The sequence below is a fragment of the Lissotriton vulgaris genome, unplaced genomic scaffold, assembly GCF_964263255.1.
Source record: "Lissotriton vulgaris unplaced genomic scaffold, aLisVul1.2 SCAFFOLD_1466, whole genome shotgun sequence".
NCBI classification, from domain to species: domain Eukaryota; kingdom Metazoa; phylum Chordata; class Amphibia; order Caudata; family Salamandridae; genus Lissotriton; species Lissotriton vulgaris.
Window position 1 is genome coordinate 177,050 of NW_028247724.1, and position 17,102 is coordinate 194,151.

General features: G+C 45.9%; 1 protein-coding gene and 1 pseudogene across 1 annotated transcript in view; both read left to right on the plus strand.

Moving 5' to 3' along the window:
- Window positions 1-17,102, plus strand: part of PLD5 (phospholipase D family member 5) — a gene marked incomplete at both ends in the record, with an annotated part of 589,545 nt that overhangs the window by 152,986 nt on the left and 419,457 nt on the right. The window contains one exon of the mRNA XM_086949781.1: window positions 2,557-2,671. Coding sequence (XP_086805907.1) covers window positions 2,557-2,671 — 115 coding nt within the window. The remainder of the gene's footprint in view (window positions 1-2,556; window positions 2,672-17,102) is intronic.
- On the plus strand, window positions 7,707-7,880 carry LOC147665064 (small nucleolar RNA U3; annotated as a pseudogene).

Sequence of the window (17,102 nt, forward strand, 5' to 3'; positions counted from 1 at the left end):
AAAACAACTGCAAAACCATATTAAACTTGTCCTACTGATACCAAAGTGATCCAATAAGATATGGTGGTCCACAGTATCAAATGCTGCTGAGAGGTCTAGGAGGATCAAAGCAGTCAGCACACTTCGGCACATTTTTGACAGCACAAAGTCGAAGAGCCAATAAAACTGCCATCATTACACTTTTCGTGCTACACACCGTATAAAAGCCATCCTACAATGTGTGTAGCACGTTGTTGTCCTTCACAAATTGAGATTACATATTGCACACTCAAGCAGGTTAGCTAGGTATGGCAGATGGGAAACTGATCTAACATAGGCTTATTAAGAAGTGGAAGAGAGCAAATCTTTTTCAATTTTTCAGGCCCAATAACCAGAGATCAGTGAAGAACTGATAAAAGCTTTAACTTGAGTGTGAGATTTCAAAAGTAGTTTTTTTATGCAGCTTGGGGGAACAACATCAGCTTCCAACCCAGCAGGTTTACAGTTCTTCATTAAAGATAACAAAGCTTAATTGTCTGACAAAGAAAATTAAGTAAAACTCTTTCAGTAATTGGAACAACCAACTGTTTCTTTTCAGCTGAAAATAGCAGTGCCTTAGGAGCACCACAGTCAAAGTGATCATCAAATTGGTTATGTGTGGGTACCGAACTAACTCCGTGAGATGTAGTAGCGACCTCCTTCTGTTTGTTAATAACACGGAAACTAGCTCACAAGATATTTGGAGAAAGCAAATGCAAAATTCTCTGGGCACAGTAGAACTATTTAACATTTTTCAAAGGCTTGCTGCAGGTAATATTTTAAGCTGACCAGTCACTCTTGACCAGAAAAGAGTAATACAATGCCATACATGTTTTCGATGCCAGGATGTCATGTCATGGTCACTAACTCCTCCTTACATTAAGTATTCTGGGTCTTGTTTTCCCTAATCCATTTTTTTCCCCAGTGAACCGCAACCTCCATAATGGTGAACAGTATGTTATGATATTCAGTCAGATTATTGGATTTACAGTATTGTTACTGAAGGACACATTGGCCTTACATTTAGATAAAAAAGGATTGATATTTAACTTTCTCCAATTATGCATAAACATGAGGGATGGTGTGGTAGGTAGACTAGCCGTCAAATACTTTACTGACCAATTAAAAAGGATCACTGATTGGTAAGTCTGAGTACAGGAAAGTGAGAATGTGTCCTACATTGCTCACTAATACAGTAAACGCATACTAGCACGTGACCTGCCTTATGCGTTGGAGTAATGCTTTTTATATTAAAATTAAACAAAGGCAATAATTCTCTGAAACTTACTTAAAACATGTTAGCTAACTCATGAAAGTGAAAATTTAAATCCCTCATTATAACATTCCTAACTTTATCCGCAGATAGATTGTCCAGGTGAGAACAAAAACGCCCCAAAGAAGCGTTCGGGCAGCACTTATCATATTTCAATCGTTTTGGTGTCTTTCTGCTCATTAACTTCTTTTTACTTTTCTAACTTAGTTGGAGATTTATTATGCTGTTTTCTTGACTTTAAAATTGTTGGTCCTGCGTGAACATAACATGCATTTCCCCAGGAAATTGCCTGCTGCGTGTGCCATAGGGGTCAGTGGTGAGCTGAATTTCACTGACACTTGTAGTGAGACCTAACAGGGTGTATTTATTTAATTGGAAGAACTTACCCTTACCTAATTAATAACCCACTTTCTGACAACTATCTGTGAGCAATGGAAAGGTACTATTAAAAAAGGGGGTATTTCTGGTGGCTGCTCCCTAGCATGCACAAAGGTGTTTCTCAGGATGTTAGAGACACCATACTTAGACCCTGTCACTATTATGCTGCCTGTTATGGATTTCCTGTAACTCTGGAAGACATTTCGAATGACCTGTCATCCTATTCTGAGCTGCAGGACTGACAACATGTCGGCTAGGGTTAAGTAAGACACTGGTGAAGTAACCTGCAGAGCTAGAGTAATCTTCACTGGTGATCTGTCTGCCACCTGGGGCCCACCCAATGGAGCATTTATACTGCAGAATCCATTGTGTAATGACAGATTGTCTATCACCGCTTAGAGGGAGTCACCACACCTTAGCAGAAGTAGCAAGCTTATCCAAGAGCAGATAGGAAGTCAGAAATAAACAAAGCAAAACTAACCAGCCAACACAACTTCTGAGTAAATTAACTCATTTATTTTTGTTCTTTTGTACATTTTAACTATGTCACTTTCCCACCACTAGGAAGCCCCTTTGTGCCTCACAGTCCACAAACCTAGTCCATCCCGGGTTTTCATGAGTGCTGTGTTGGTTGATTCCTTGTTCATCCTTTGCACCCGGGATCGGTCTGTGGGCTGTGTTTGCTGTTAGCATTCCTATTGACAGAAATATTCAAAATCTGAATATTTGTATTAACAAAAAGTTATTCGTTTTCGGATTGAAAAGCATGTTCCTTAAGTGATGAGATGGCATTGTAGTACTGCTACTTACGGTTTTACTCATTCTAGACAGTTACAAGAGTATACAGCTTTTACATAAACAGATTTTTTTATTACTTTTTTCACCAGGGCAAGTACCTTTGTGAAAAATTAAGAGAACTCAAATATCGGAATATTGAGCTAAAGTTAATGAGTGATATCCAGCAGAACATGTCATCGCTGTTACATGACTTAAAAAAATATGGTGAGTTTTTTAATAACTTTCACTTTGGTTAATTTAATTCCACTCTGTGAGCCCTTGCCGTTTCCTTATTTTCAGTTACTCTAGATATGAAATAGTACCTGGAATCGCTTCCTATGTGCATGATAATAAAGATATGAATTTAACATTTCCACAGAAAATATACTTTTGATAGAAATGTCTCCCTTTTCAATATGGATTGTTTTCTGGGAATGTTCTACTTACTCTGTTCAAATCTAGATTGTTCTTTATTTTCTCTTAATATCAAAGCAATAACGTCAATGTGTGAGGTAAGAGTGAAACACAAGAATGAGTGAGGATAGCATTTCCTTGATGAAAACCCCATAAAACATATGTAGTTGGCTAAAGATTCTAATTTTCGTTAAAGGGAGGTAAGCCATTGGCTGATTTGAGAGTGACACTCTTGTGAGAATGGCAGGACCTTCAAACTAAACTACTGGATTTTCACTTTAAAGTAGGAAGAAAATGTGAATTTTTTTGTACCATGTCTCTGTACTCCCTCCACATAGTCCCCGTCCTTTAGTAGTCACCCAAGAGACCTTGGGCTTTACTCATTGTTTCAGTAGCCAAAAGAAAGACCCTAGTTGGTGGGTTATTTGTGATTAGGCTGGGGTACCCAGAGTTGGGTAACAGATAAACAGGAAAGGTGAAATTCTTTTTCACTTAATACTGATTGTTAGACCTGGCATCATTGGCGTGGGTTTCCCCTGTATTTTTGCCTTTCCCTCCTGTTATTTTGCTAAGGGTTGGTCATCGTTTTGGCTCTTCTAGATGCTTTGGGCCCTTTGCCACTGCTGTTCAGTGCCAAAGTGCAAGTGCTCCCTGTAAATTGTTATTATGGATCTGTGATTCCATGATTGGCATATTTGATTTACTAGTCAGTCCCTAGTACAGTGCACTGTGTGTGCCCAGGGCCTGTAAATCAAATATTGCTAGTGAGCCTGCAGCACTGATTGGGCCACCCACACAAGCAGTCTGTAAATGTAACTCAGAACTGCCACTGCAGTGTCTGTGTGCAATTTGGTACTGCCATGTTGACTTGGCAAGTGCACCCACTTGATAGGCCCAAAGTTCCCTTTTCTTACATGTGAGTCACCCCTAAGGTAGCCCCAAGGGTCCCCTGTGGGCAGGGTGTGGTGTATGTGAAAAGTAGGACATGCCCGATGTGTGTGGCATGTCCTGATAGTGAAATACTGCCAATTTTGTTTTTCACTACTGAAAGGCTATCTGTCCCATAGGACAACCTGGTAGTATATTTATAATATCAAATAAATATAACTTACCATTGGGACAAGGTGGGTTAGAAAGTAGGTATTTTCTTGCTTAGCCATCCGGTGTGCCTCTGCTAGGTTGTGCATTGACTGACTGGCTTTGGAGTCACAGGGGCTGGGGATGTGCATTCTGTTTAGACAGCCACTTGGGGGGATAAGGTGTGTCCTGCCTTTGCACAGCGAGTCAGGCAGGGCTGAATAGAACTGGGCTGCATTTAGAGTAGGGGGAGGAGATTTCCTTTGCACCTGAATGGGCCTGGTCTGCCTTACACAATGCTGTCTCCACCTCCTGCCAGGAATCTGCACCAGATAGGACAGAACTGGTTTTGAGTGAGCACAGGGCTTCTCTGCCACCAGAGAACAAAGGATTTTGCTGTGTAGATATTTGGGCCCGGACCCCAGATCTTCAGATTACTTTGGACTTCAAGAGGAACCTCTGCCAAGGAGAAGAGCCGGAAGAAACTGGAGGAGTACTGCCGTTTGCTGTGTGCTCTCTGGGGTTGGCCGGCAGTAGCTGTTTCTGCCAAGGAGAGGAACTATGTGTGAATCCTGCTTGAGAAGTGTCTCCGTGGACTTGAAAGTGAAGCTTGCCCCCGGTCTCAGGAACAGCAAAGACTTCACAATCCTTCTGGGCACCGTCTCTGGAACCTCTGGTTTCAGTCATAACACAGAAGAAAACGGCAACTGACTCTTCAACCGAGTCTGTCGCAGGATTCCGTGTCCTGAAGGCCCGGCAGAAGGCACCACCACATTTAGCACCGCATCCTTGGTCTCACGATGCTGTCTGGACGATCGTCACCGAGCCGTTGCTTTCACTGTGTCCTGTGGGCACCACACTCCGCACCACCTCATCTCACCCGGCCTGGATGTCATTAACACCTTTGCTGCCCGACCGGTACATCGACCGGCTCAGTCACCTGCACCGCAACCTGCCAGCACCGCCTCACACTGCACCGTAAGCCTTGGGCTCACTGATGCCGTCTGGATGATCGTCACTGTTAGAACTGGGGGTCTCTAGTTGGCTGAGGTAGGTACCACTGTCCAAATAGGGACCCTTGCTTCTAGTCAGGGTAAGGAGGAAACCCTCTGAGATAACCCCTGCTCACCCCCTTGGTAGCTTGGCACTAGCAGTCAAGGCTTATGAAAGGCAATGTGTAAAGTATTTGTACCAACACTCACAGTAACACAGTGAAAACACCACACACTGACTCCACAAAAGTTTAGAAAAATAAAGGTATTTATTCTGAACTACACAAGACCAAAACAACAAACATCCAACATACACAGTTCAAGATTATAGTTGCAAAAGAGTTCTTAAAGTTGCGATAAAATAATCCACAGTTGTGTGCAATGTTCCCTCTAATTTTTTTCCTCTGTATGCGGCAGTGTAGGGTCTCTGTGCGATGCAGCCATGGCTATGTGCGCTAGGACCCAGACCGTGAATGTGTGCAGCCCCAAATATCACTCCAAACTTTTGCTTAATAGAAATCTGAAAAGATGGTGCATTTCCACATTGATAGTTTTTGTGGGAGGTCTTTCACGACGCGTGACCCCTAGTCGACTGCCATTGCCTTGTTATGCTTGTAGATGTGAACTGGGGAAGAGTTCCTTTGTTCAGGGAGACTAAAGACATTGCCATACATATGGTCTGTGGTCCAACATTTTAAAATGTAAAGATAGCTGTTTGCTACTCCTTTTGTTTCCACGCTTGCAACCGTGCCTGGTCGCTTCTCATGCACTAGCAATCTTTCGGCAGATTGACAGTTCATAATCTGGACCAAATATTCTGATTGAAAACGGTCTTCCTGCAGTTTTGTGAAGAGTTTTCCCAATTTTCCCTCATGTAAAGCACTGCAGTAATCAAAATGAGTGCAAATAGCACTTTTCCTCTGAACATGTAAGTGGCTTTCAGATAGGAACTGGAACATCTCGCAAAGATATTTTTGGATGAAACTTGCAGAAAAATCCCTGTCTTGGCTCGAGCATCAAAATCAAGGCAGTGAACAAGAATAGTTCCTAGGCCTCCTACAGTTTTGGCACAGTATGATGTGAAATCAGAGTGCAGGTGCGGCTTTGCTTCAACAGAGTAAGTGCTCTGGTGAGTCAGTCTGATCTGTAGTAAAACACACTCTTCGCGCAGTCAGACTATGCATAGCCATCTTAAAACGGTAATAGTGCTCATTTAGTGCAGTGCAGAAAACTGTGGTAGTCACGCTAGATTGTCTTTGCTGTGAGTTTACCAACTGGTTCTCTTAATTTTTCAATCAGTAAAAATGTGTTTGTTGCTGGGAGCCAAAGCACGAAACAAAACTATGGCTACGCTCTGTTTACCTGTTTGAACTTACTTTCACACTGTAGGCCCCTCTCTGTTTCGGGAGCAGAGAGCAGTGTGTGTCAAGAAAAGGCTGGCTGAATGTGATTTTTTATTTTTTTATTTATTTTTTATTTATAAAGTTTTATATAGCGCGAACTTGATCCCGAAGGATATCAGAGCGCTTTACAGTTTGAGGCAAAGGCAACAAATAAGAACATTATTCTAACATGGGGAATCTAATGGGCATTGAATCAACTAGTACAAACATAACTGCCCAACTTGATATATTTCATTAAAGTGACTAAATAATGGGCTGACATAGATTAGAATAGTTTACAATACTGTAAAGCAGACCCTGGATGCTGCTTAGGATGGAAAAGCAGCAGTCTATACCTGGCTAAATAGAATTCAGCAAAGCTTGTCCTGATCTGTCCCATTAGCTTTCATATGAGACAGCAGGAACGTTAAGTAAAGTCAGATGCCAGATACTGCTGTCTTTGGAAAAATACACTAATGTATTTAGAAGTACGGCAGAAAAGCTTTCACTTTGAAAAATTCTATGTAAAGGCGAGAAAATGACAAAGTAGCTTATTTATTAGATGATTCGGGGAAATGGACCCCTCATTTACCAAGGACAATATATGGAACACTTCTATGCACAAAAACCTGACGATAATTTGTCCTTCAAATTGTGTATTCACGAGTCTAACCAGATGTGCACAGATAACAGGCCAGTTTATCCACTCGTCAAACCGGTGCCTTAAATCTGAAAATCATTCCTGTTAGGATTTTCTAAGTGCGCCTCTGCTCGAGCCTTTGGTAGACCTAGTTTAATCCTATGGAAGAGAAGTTATGCCCATGCGATGTGAATGAATAGATACATTCTCTTAAATGTTATCATTCACCTGATTTTATTAAATTACTTAATGTTTATTTAGAATTTACGGGTATTTCCCATACTACAGTCACTGAGCAAAGGTCAGCCAAACAACACGTGCAGCACAGAAAAGCCCACTCGTGCTCAACTGAGGAATACTTGTATGTGAGGTCCAAGGTTTGTGCATCATTACACCAGCAGGAAATTGAGACATTCAAAGGACAACCCCCCCTTTCCGATGTAATGTTAGTTGTTTTAACCCTTTCTCGTAAAGGGAGTTGTGTGTCAATGCTGATGGCATTCTCACAGCAAAGTGGGATAGCAATATATTTCTATGATTTCGATTATGCAGATTTTTAAAGCAGTGAGTCACCCAGGATCTACTGGGAATGCTTTACTGCGAAGAATGCGTCTGCCTGTGCATCTTTAGATTGTTACTTTGTCGGGTTATACAGCCATATGCTTTTGTTGGAGTTGATGATGCCGAACCTTTTCTTACTGTATGTAAGAAGTGTTTTTAATTTTTCTGTCCGTGTGAGCTGCAGTGGTTTATGTAAGACTATAATATCAGGAATCGTTTCTATAGTTTTAAACTAAGAAATGTTATCTAAAGTGTCGGATCTTCATTAGCCATTCCGAGCGTGAGTTGACAGTGTTGCATTTCTGCAGCTACTGTTTGTTATCGAAGATCGTTCGTGCCTCCCTTACAGGAGAGCTGGAGGAAGGAGACACAAAGGATCACAAGTAGCCCGCAGTTGTGCACATCAGGGAAAAGCAAACGCTCAAACACGACGTGTGCTTTAACGCACGCTGTGTAAGGAGACACAAAGGATCACAAGTAGCCCGCAGTTGTGCACATCAGGGAAAAGCAAACGCTCAAACACGACGTGTGCTTTAACGCACGCTGTGTTTAACACTATGCGTTCCTTTTCTTACAGTGCACAGCTGCGGGGCTGATTGTGGACCATTGAATTAGTATTCGCGTTAATTGCAGCGCTCGTGTGCGCTGCAATTAACGCGAATACTAAGTAAACGGACCACAATCAGCCCCGCAGCTGTGCACTGTAAGAATCTCGCGCCGCTCGCATTTTAAAAGCGGCGGCGCGAACGGTGTCACAGGAGTGCGCGCTAATGAAAACACACTGCGCGCTTAGGGTGACTTCTGTGCGCGCGCGCCCACGCGCGCGGCTTCTTGGGAACAGTGGTTGTGTGGAAAGTTCACACTTGCGTCACGTTTAGCCAACAGTACCATTAAATGCAACAAAGTTCCAAAACAGAAGCTGGTGTGGTGGAAAACAAGCAATGTGTCCCTTCTGAGACCTTGGGGAGGCGATGCGCCAACCTCGCTCGATGTAGCGGGTGTGTTGCGGTGACTCCGGTCTGTACGGGGAGGGATGAAATACCTTCTATGGATTCCGATGCGGAGGTTCCGTAGTGAAAAAGCTCACAAAGGCACGATGCAATGATCTTTGGGGCTGTGACGATATCCGGGGTGACGGTGCGCAGTCCAGCACGATCATCCTCTCGCAGCTCCTCGATGCGATGGCTCTGCGACGATGTTCGCAGCGACGTGATGCGGTCCGCAAGCAAGCACTGCGACAATCTCACTCAGTGACGACAGGCTCTTCTACGATACTCGCAGCAATGGTAATCTTCCCGTACCAGACTGGTACGTCCCGCAAACTAAGGATGCGACGATTCTGGCAATGGCAACAGGTGCTGCGACGATCTCGGCCTTCGTAGCGGTGGGAATTTCCTTGCACAAACTTGCAGAAAGTCTTTAAAATCTTGGTTTCCAGCTTCCCAACACAGGTATAACTTCCAGAGGCACCACAACTGGCCCACGCACTCTAGGAAGGACAGAACTCTCCCAGCAGAGTTCAGGGAAGCTGGGTGTGAAGTCCTTTTGTTCCTGGGACTTCTTAACAGGGAGCCAGCTCTTCTCAGGCCCTTGGAGATTCCTTCAAGCAAGGGGACACAGCACAAAGCAAAGTCCTTCCCCTCTCCTTGGCAGCAAAGCAACAGCAGGTCAGTTCAGCAGAGCAACAGCAGGACAGTCTTCCTTCTTCAGTTTCAGCTTTCTCCTTGGCAGAGGTTCCTTCTTGATTCCAGGATGATCTAATTTTCTGTAGTCAGGGGTCCTGTACTTATACCCCTAAAAGTCTTTGATACCTTTGTGCAGGAGGGCTCGGAGCCCGGGCCTGAACCAGTTCTGGGTGTTCCTAGAGCACTTTGTTTTCCTGGCCTCTCCTTTCCTTTCAGGGAGAGGGGCAGGGTCGTCAGCCGCCCAGCAGGAGGTGGAGCCAGCATTGTGGAAGGCAGGCACAGCCCTATTCAGGCCCAGGTGCTATCCCTTCCCAACACTCAAGATGCAGAAGCAGTCATTCAGCCAGCCTCCTGGGGGCTCCCAGCCTCTAGCCAGACAGACAATTCACAAGCAGGCCAAGACACACAGAAAGGTCAGACAAGAGAACAGCAATTTTCTAAAACTGCTGTTCTCATACACAGGATTTAAAAACAACCTTTCCTAAAACATGTGTTATTAAATTCTGAGTTCAGGGATACCAGACTTTTAAGTCCTATCTTGCTCCTATGGGAAGATATACTGGTAGCCACTGTAGCCAGCATTCCCCATGATAGCTGATAGCCTTACAATAGTAAAAAACGAAAATGGCTGTAATTCACTACCAGAGCATGTCACCTGCACTAGTACATGCGCTACCTTTCACATACACAGCACCCTGCCCAAGGGAGTACCTTGGGCCTTCCATAGGAGTGACCAATGTGTACGGAAAGGGAAGGGTTAGGCCTGGCCAGTGGGGCCACTGACCAGGAGGACATGGCAGTTTACAGACTGTACACAGGCACTGCGGTGGCAGGCCTGAGACACCATCTTAGGGCTACACATGTAGGTGGCACAATCAGTGCTGCAGGCCCACTAGTAGCATTTGTTATCCCCAGCCCTGGCACACTCAGTGCACTTTACTAGGGACTTCTTGGTAATACAAATATGCCAATCATGGATAACCAATCACAATAACAATTTACACAGGGAGCTCTTGCAGTTTGACACTGAACAGCAGTGGCAAAGTGTCCAAAGCATCTAAACCAGTAAAAACGAAATCCAGCACAGCATCAAAAATACAGGAGGCAGAGGCAAAAAGGTAGGGGGAAATCACGCCAAAGATGCCAGGTCTAAAAGTCACTGAACTGCTGCTTGCACAGCATTGAGAGGGCACCACACCCTGCACTACTTCCATATGTTTGCAACGCAACTGCAATGGTTGCCCTCGACCAACTCGAACCTACGTGTCGGCGGCAACGAGTAAAGGTAGTGTTCACGAGTCTTTCAACGCTTTAGCTGGCTCGTTCCGACGTGGTTTGTTGGAACTGCTAGACTTTGCTGTTTCAGCATCGAGGTAGCACCGACCGAGCTACTGACTCCAGAGAACTGTGTTTCTCAGCTATTTATGGAATTTAAAGGTTATCTTGCACAGTAACTATTTTGACAGTCTTGTATTGTGGATTTTTGTCGTATTTGGTCATGTTTTGATTTATATAAAGATTACTAACTAAACTGGTGTGGTGTCCATTTGTAGTGTTTTCACTGTATTACTGTATGTGTGCACAAATTCTTTACACACTACCTCTGAGATAAGCCTATCTCCTCATGCCAAGCTACCAAGGGGGAGAGCAGGGGTTATTTTAGAAGTGTACCCCCTTTACCCTGACTAGGAAGAAGGGTCCCTACTTGGACTAAGGTACCTACCTCTGCCAATTAGAGACCCCCTTTTATAACACAGGTGGCAGCGGTGGGATCTGGACTTGCATTTATGCCTTACATACAGTGGTGTTCACTGCTAGTATAGTGCATACCATTACACAACCACGTACTATTGGTAAACTTTTCTTTTGGGATTTTCTGCAACTTGAGAACTGCCAATTTTGTCATCATGACCGAGCCAACATCCATTGCATCTATTGATATTCAATTTGAGGAGGATAGGGTGGAAACCTACACTATGGCTCAACTAAAAGCCATCTGCAAAGAATTTAAAATCTCTGTGAGAGGCCTCAAAAGGAAGGATGAATACCAAAAGGCACTGAGGGCCTGGTTGGAATCCAGAAACGCCAGTGGGCAGGATGAGGAGCCTCTGGTGAAGGTAGAGAATTTGGATCGGCAGCGGGATGGGCAGTTGAATATGCCGGTTGGGGGGTACTTTCCAGAGATGGCAGCAGTGTCTCTTCAAGAGGTCTGTCTCCAGAGGAGCTGGAGGACAGAGAAAGAAAATGGGTGCATGAGAGGTAGCGTGTTAGGCTTAGGCTGGGGAAGGAGAGTGACACGGAGAGTAAGAAATTGGAGTTAGAGAAGCAGAGATTGGCCATGGAGGAAAAGAAGATGCTTTTAGAGAATGAAAGAGGTTGAAAGAGCTGGACATAAAAGCCAAGAGAGTGGATTCCAGTCCCAATGTTGGCAGCTTGGTGCCAGTGCCTTCAAAAGGTAGGGTGTACATCCCCAAGGAGGACATTAAGGACTTAGTAAAAATTGAGGACATCAGTCAGTAATTCAAGGTCTATGAGGTATCAATGAGGTCCCATAGAATCCCTGAGAGAGACTGGGGAGCGGGGTTGTTAAGCCTATTTGTCACAGAAGGGAGGGACACTTTGCTGGTCTTACCAGGTGAGGACTACATGCCTTATGCTCCCTTGACAGAAGCAATAATTAGGATGTATGGTTTGACCCCAGAGCTGTACAGGCGGATGTTGAGGGCCTGTAAGAAGCTTGAGTCAAGCACTTGGGTGGAATACGTGTCCTATTTTTGCATAGCACTGGATGGTTGGGTGAAGGGTAGCCAGGTAAATGATTTTCAGGGGCTCTATGATTTGGTTGCATGGGAGCACTTGTCAGGCAGTTGTTTTCCAGAGGTACGCCAGCATCTGATTGATAGTAGGCTGACTGACCCAGGGAAGGTTGCTGTGGAGGTGTACCGCTGGTTCAGTACGAGGGTCCACAAAGGTTATGTGGGAGACTCCGCCTAAGGTCGGGCATTGTCCCCAGCAAAAGAGTGGGAGGGAACGAGTAAACAGAAGCAGTTCCAAAAAGGGCCCCAAAGTAATTTCCAAGGGAACCAAGGCAAAGGTTACCAGCCCCCCAGTGAGAAGAAGCCATGGGAACCGGGAGGTAAGCCTGCACAGAAGGGCCCCCGGGCATGTTAATGTTGTGGTCAGGTGGGCCACTTCATAGGGGATCCTAGGTCTCCCATGAAAGCCTCTACCGCACCCACAGGTGCTTGGCCCAGTGAGTTGGCTAGTGTAGATTTGGGGGAGGAGTCAGGTTCCCAGGAGGGATGGGTGTCCACAGAGATGACCTGGGTCTCTTTAGGAGTAAGTAGGATGGTCCAAAGAGCTCATCTGCCTGATAACACAAAAAATACAGGCAGTGGGTGACCATCAATGTCCATAGTGTGGAAGCTCTGATAGACACTGGAGCCAGTGTGACCGCTGTCAGTTGTCAGCTGGTGTCTGAGGAGCAGATGAACCTCAACACATTCTACCCAGTAGTTACATCTGCAAAGTTGCACAGGTTCCCTTTGAGGGGGGGTGTCTCAGGTACCTTGAAAGTACCTGTGAGGCCAACCATGCCTGTTGACTGTCTGCTAGGCAATGATTTGGAGAGTTCCCCTTGGGAGAAGGTGGAGCAGAAGTCACATTTGGAGATGTTGGGTCTGCCTGAGTAGGTGTGTGTGACCACTTGTTCTTTGCCCGGAAGGGCAATCAAGAGAACCTGGAGCTGGAATCAGTGGCCCAGATGCCTGCCAGAAAGAGAAGAGGCACGGGGTGTGGGAAACCGGCCCCCAAAGTTCTCACAGTCCAGGAGGAGGCAAACCTTGTGGGTGATGCCCTGTAGCCTACAGGGGAGCAAGTGGCCAAACTGGGGGACATGCCTGAGCTGACTCATTGGCAACATGAACGGGATCCCCCAGGGAGGAAATCATGCAAGGAGCAGCAGAAATGCCCTTCTCTTGTTGGTTTGTAGCAGCAGGATGCAAACCAGGCAGCAGCTGATCAGTCTGGATCACATTGGATTTACTGAGAGAATGGTCTCCTGTATAGTGAACCTAAGGTTGCTGAGCCTGGGTCAGCCAGTGTGCTGGAGGTACCCCAGTGCTACAGAACCTTCCTTCTGGGTCTGACTCATGATGTGCCATAGGCAGGGCATTTGGGGCAAGACAAGACATTTAAAAGGTTTGTCACCCACTTTACTGGCCCCAAATGAGAAGGAACTCAAGACAACCATTGTCGGTCTTGCCAGACTTGTCAGGCAAGTGGTAAGAGTGGGTGGAAGTGCTTGGGTCCTCTCTAACCTTTCCCTGTAGTTGGGAAACAACCATTACAACAGTCATTACAACGCACTACCTTTCCAACGCAGCTGTTACAACTCAGCTGTCTTTACATCGCATGCCATTATAACTCGTGCCGTTACAACATATGTCACTACAACGCATGCCATTACAATGCATATTACAACGCATTATAAGGTGGGGATTTTTTAGTTGTAGGGTGGGTATGGGTTTTGGGGTACATGGGGAAAGTATTTTTACCACTACACTTTCCAGCACTTACCCTACTATTGCACTCACTGGAGTGGGAATAGTAATTGTTCCCCCTACACTATCCCACACTTACCCTACTGTTGCACTCACTGGAGTGGGAATAGTAATTTTACCCCTACACTATCCTACACTTAACCCACTGTTGCCCCAAAAGTATTGTGCATTGTAATGGTATGTGCTGTAATGGTATGCTTTGTAATGGTAGTTTCTAAAAATGCATTGTAATGGCATGCTTTGTAAAATCATGGTTGTAAAATCCATGTTGTAAAGGCATGCGTTGTAATTGTTTGCGTTGTAACATCATATATTCCCTGCAGTCAGCACCCCTTTTGAGAGGGTGGGTTTTGAAATTGTGGGGCCTCTGAATCCCAAGACAGCCATGGAAAACAAGTTTATCCTGGTCTTGGTGGACCATGCCACCAGGTACCTGGAAGCCATCCCTCTCTGGAGTGAGTGTGATGGCCCTTGTGGTGGGTCAGACATTGATGGGGATTTTCTAACCATGTGGGGTTCCTCAGAGAGGTGGTGTCTGACTGGGGTACCAATTTCATATTCAAGTATATGGAGTCCCTGTGGCAGGAGTGCAGTGTTACCTACAAGTTCACCACTCCTTACCATCCCCAAGGTAATAGGGTGGTTGAGAGATTCACCTGGACCCTGAATGGCATGCTTTTGGGTCTTGGTGAACCCAGGATGCATAAGTGGGACGTCCTCCTGTCATGCCTTTTACTTGCTTAGAGGGAGGTACTGCAGAAGTCCCTAGGGTTCAGTCCCTTTGAACTCCTGTATGGGTGTCCTGTTAGAGGACCCTGAGTCTGGTCAAAGAAGGCTGGGAGAAAGCTCCCAGTAAACCTCCAAGGGATGTATATAGCTACATGTTGGTCTACAGGAACCAGACTAAACTCTTCAGGCAACTCACTCAGGCGAATCTGGAAGCCAACCAGGAATAGATGAAATGGTTGTATGACCAGAATGTCACTCTGATTGAGTTTCATTCTGGTCAGAAAGTGTGGGTCATGGCCCCAGTGGAGCCTTGTGCACTCCAAGATAAATGGACTTGGCTATTAGAGCAAGAATAAAGTCAGCTATCGGGTGGGCTTGCAGTCTCCAAGGAACCCTTTGCGGGCCCTGCATGTAAACTGCCTTAAGCCCCACTTGGAGAGGTCCGAAGTGGGCATGCTCCTGACGAAAGATGCTGGAATGGAGGAGGAGACTGAGCCTCTTCCTGACCTCCAGTCTGCTACGAAAAATGATGGTTCAGTGGACGGTGTAACCCTCTCTCCGCCCTTCTTAACAGCAGAGTGACTGCCGCCAACTCTTGGGACAGTTTGCTGCTCTGTTCTCCCTGACCCCTAGTGTCACTCAGTGGTGTCTCTATGATGTGGAAACTGGGGACAGTCCTCCTGTGAAGAACAACATTTACAGAGTGACTGACAGGGTCAAGGCTTGCATCAAGGAGGAGGTCTTAAAGGTGTTAGCACTTGGAGGGATTGAGTCCTCAAACAGCCCTTGGGCCAGCCCAGTGGTCTTGTTTCCAAAGGTTGCCACACCAGATGCCATGCCAGAACTCTGGTTCTGTGTGGACTTCTGAGAGCTCATGTCAGTCACCTGATGCACACCCCATCCTCAGAGCTGATGAGCTCACAGATCGGTTGGGAGCTGCCTACTACCTCAGTACGTTTGACTTAACATCTGGGAACTGGCAGGTTACCTTAACTGATGGGTCAAAGGAGAGGTCAGCATTTTCAACCCCAGAGGGGTACTACCAATTCTGGGTGATGCCCTTTGGGTTGAAGAATGCCCCTGCTACCTTTCAAAGGTTGGTCAACCAGGTGTTGACTGGACTAGAGGATATCGGTGCCACCTACCTGGATGACATCGCAGTGGCCAGTGCCAATTGGGAGGAACATCTGCACCACCTCTGGGTAGTGTTGAAGGCTCTGTAGAGGGAAAGGCTCACGATCATGGCAAGCAAGTGCCAGAACGGGCATGTTTCAGTGGTGTACTTAGGACACCAGGTAGGAAGCGGCCAGGTAGTGTCCATACAGCCAAGGATTGACACCATTCTGGCTTGGAAACCCCCCAAGACCCAGACAGAGGTGAGAGCCTTTTAAAGCCTCACCGGACAGTACAGGAAAACTGTCAAGGGGTATGGCACCATTGCTACCCCCTTGACAGAGCTGACTTTCGGGAAGCAGCCCATGAAGTTGACTGGACTGACGCCTGCCAAAACGATTTTGATGCCCTTAAATCTGCAATGTACATGGCGCCCATGCTCAAGGCAAGCCAACTTCTCACAGAAATTCATGGTGCAGACAGATGCTTAAGGGCATGGTGTGGGCGCTGTGCCCTCACAGCTAAATGAGGAGGTTCTAGACCAACCTGTAGCCTTCATTAGTAGGAGGTTACTACCACAGGAACAGACGTGGTGTGAGATTGAGCGTGAGGCTTTTGTTAGGGTCTGGGTGCTAAAAAAGCTGAGGCCCTACTTGTTCGGCACTCACTTCTGGGTTCAGACCGACCACAGGCCCCTCAGATGGTTGATGCAGATAAGGGGTGAGAATCCAATTCTGTTGAGGTGGTCTATTTCCCTACAGGAGATGGACTTCATGGTAGAACACCGCCTTGGTACAGAACACGCCAATGCTGATGGTCTGTCCAGATATTTCCACCTTAGTGAAGAGAACTCCCAAGAAGGTGGGTAGTTCGCCCCACATTTCAGCTGGAGGGGACACGTGTTAGACCTGGCATCCTTGAGGTGGGTTTCCCCAGTATATTTGGCTTTGTCTCCTGTTATTTTGCTGTGTGTTGGACTTTGTGTTTGCTGGTCTAGATGCTTTGGGCACTTTGCCACTGCTGTTCAGTGCCAAAGTGCAAGTGCTCCCTGTAAATTGCTATTATTGATGAGTGATTCCATGATTGGCATATTTGATTTACTAGTTAGTCCCTAGTACAGTGTGTGCCCAGGGCCTTTAAATCTAATGTTGCTAGTGGACCTGCAGCACTGATTGTGCCACCCACATAAGCAGCCTATAAATGTAACTCAGACCTGCCACCGCAGTGTCTGTGCGCATTTTGGTACTGGCATGTCGACTTGGCAAGTGTTTCCACTTACCAGGCCCTAACAGTCCTATTTCACATATGTGAGTCACCTCTAAGATAGGCCCAAGGGACCCCTGTGGGCAGGGTGCGGTGTATGTGACCGATAGGACACGCCCCGATGTGTGTGGCATGTCCTGATAGTGAAATACTGCCAATTTCGTTTTTCACTATTGAAAGGCTATCTGTCCCATAGGACAGAATGGAAGTTTATTTATAACACCTTATAAATATAACT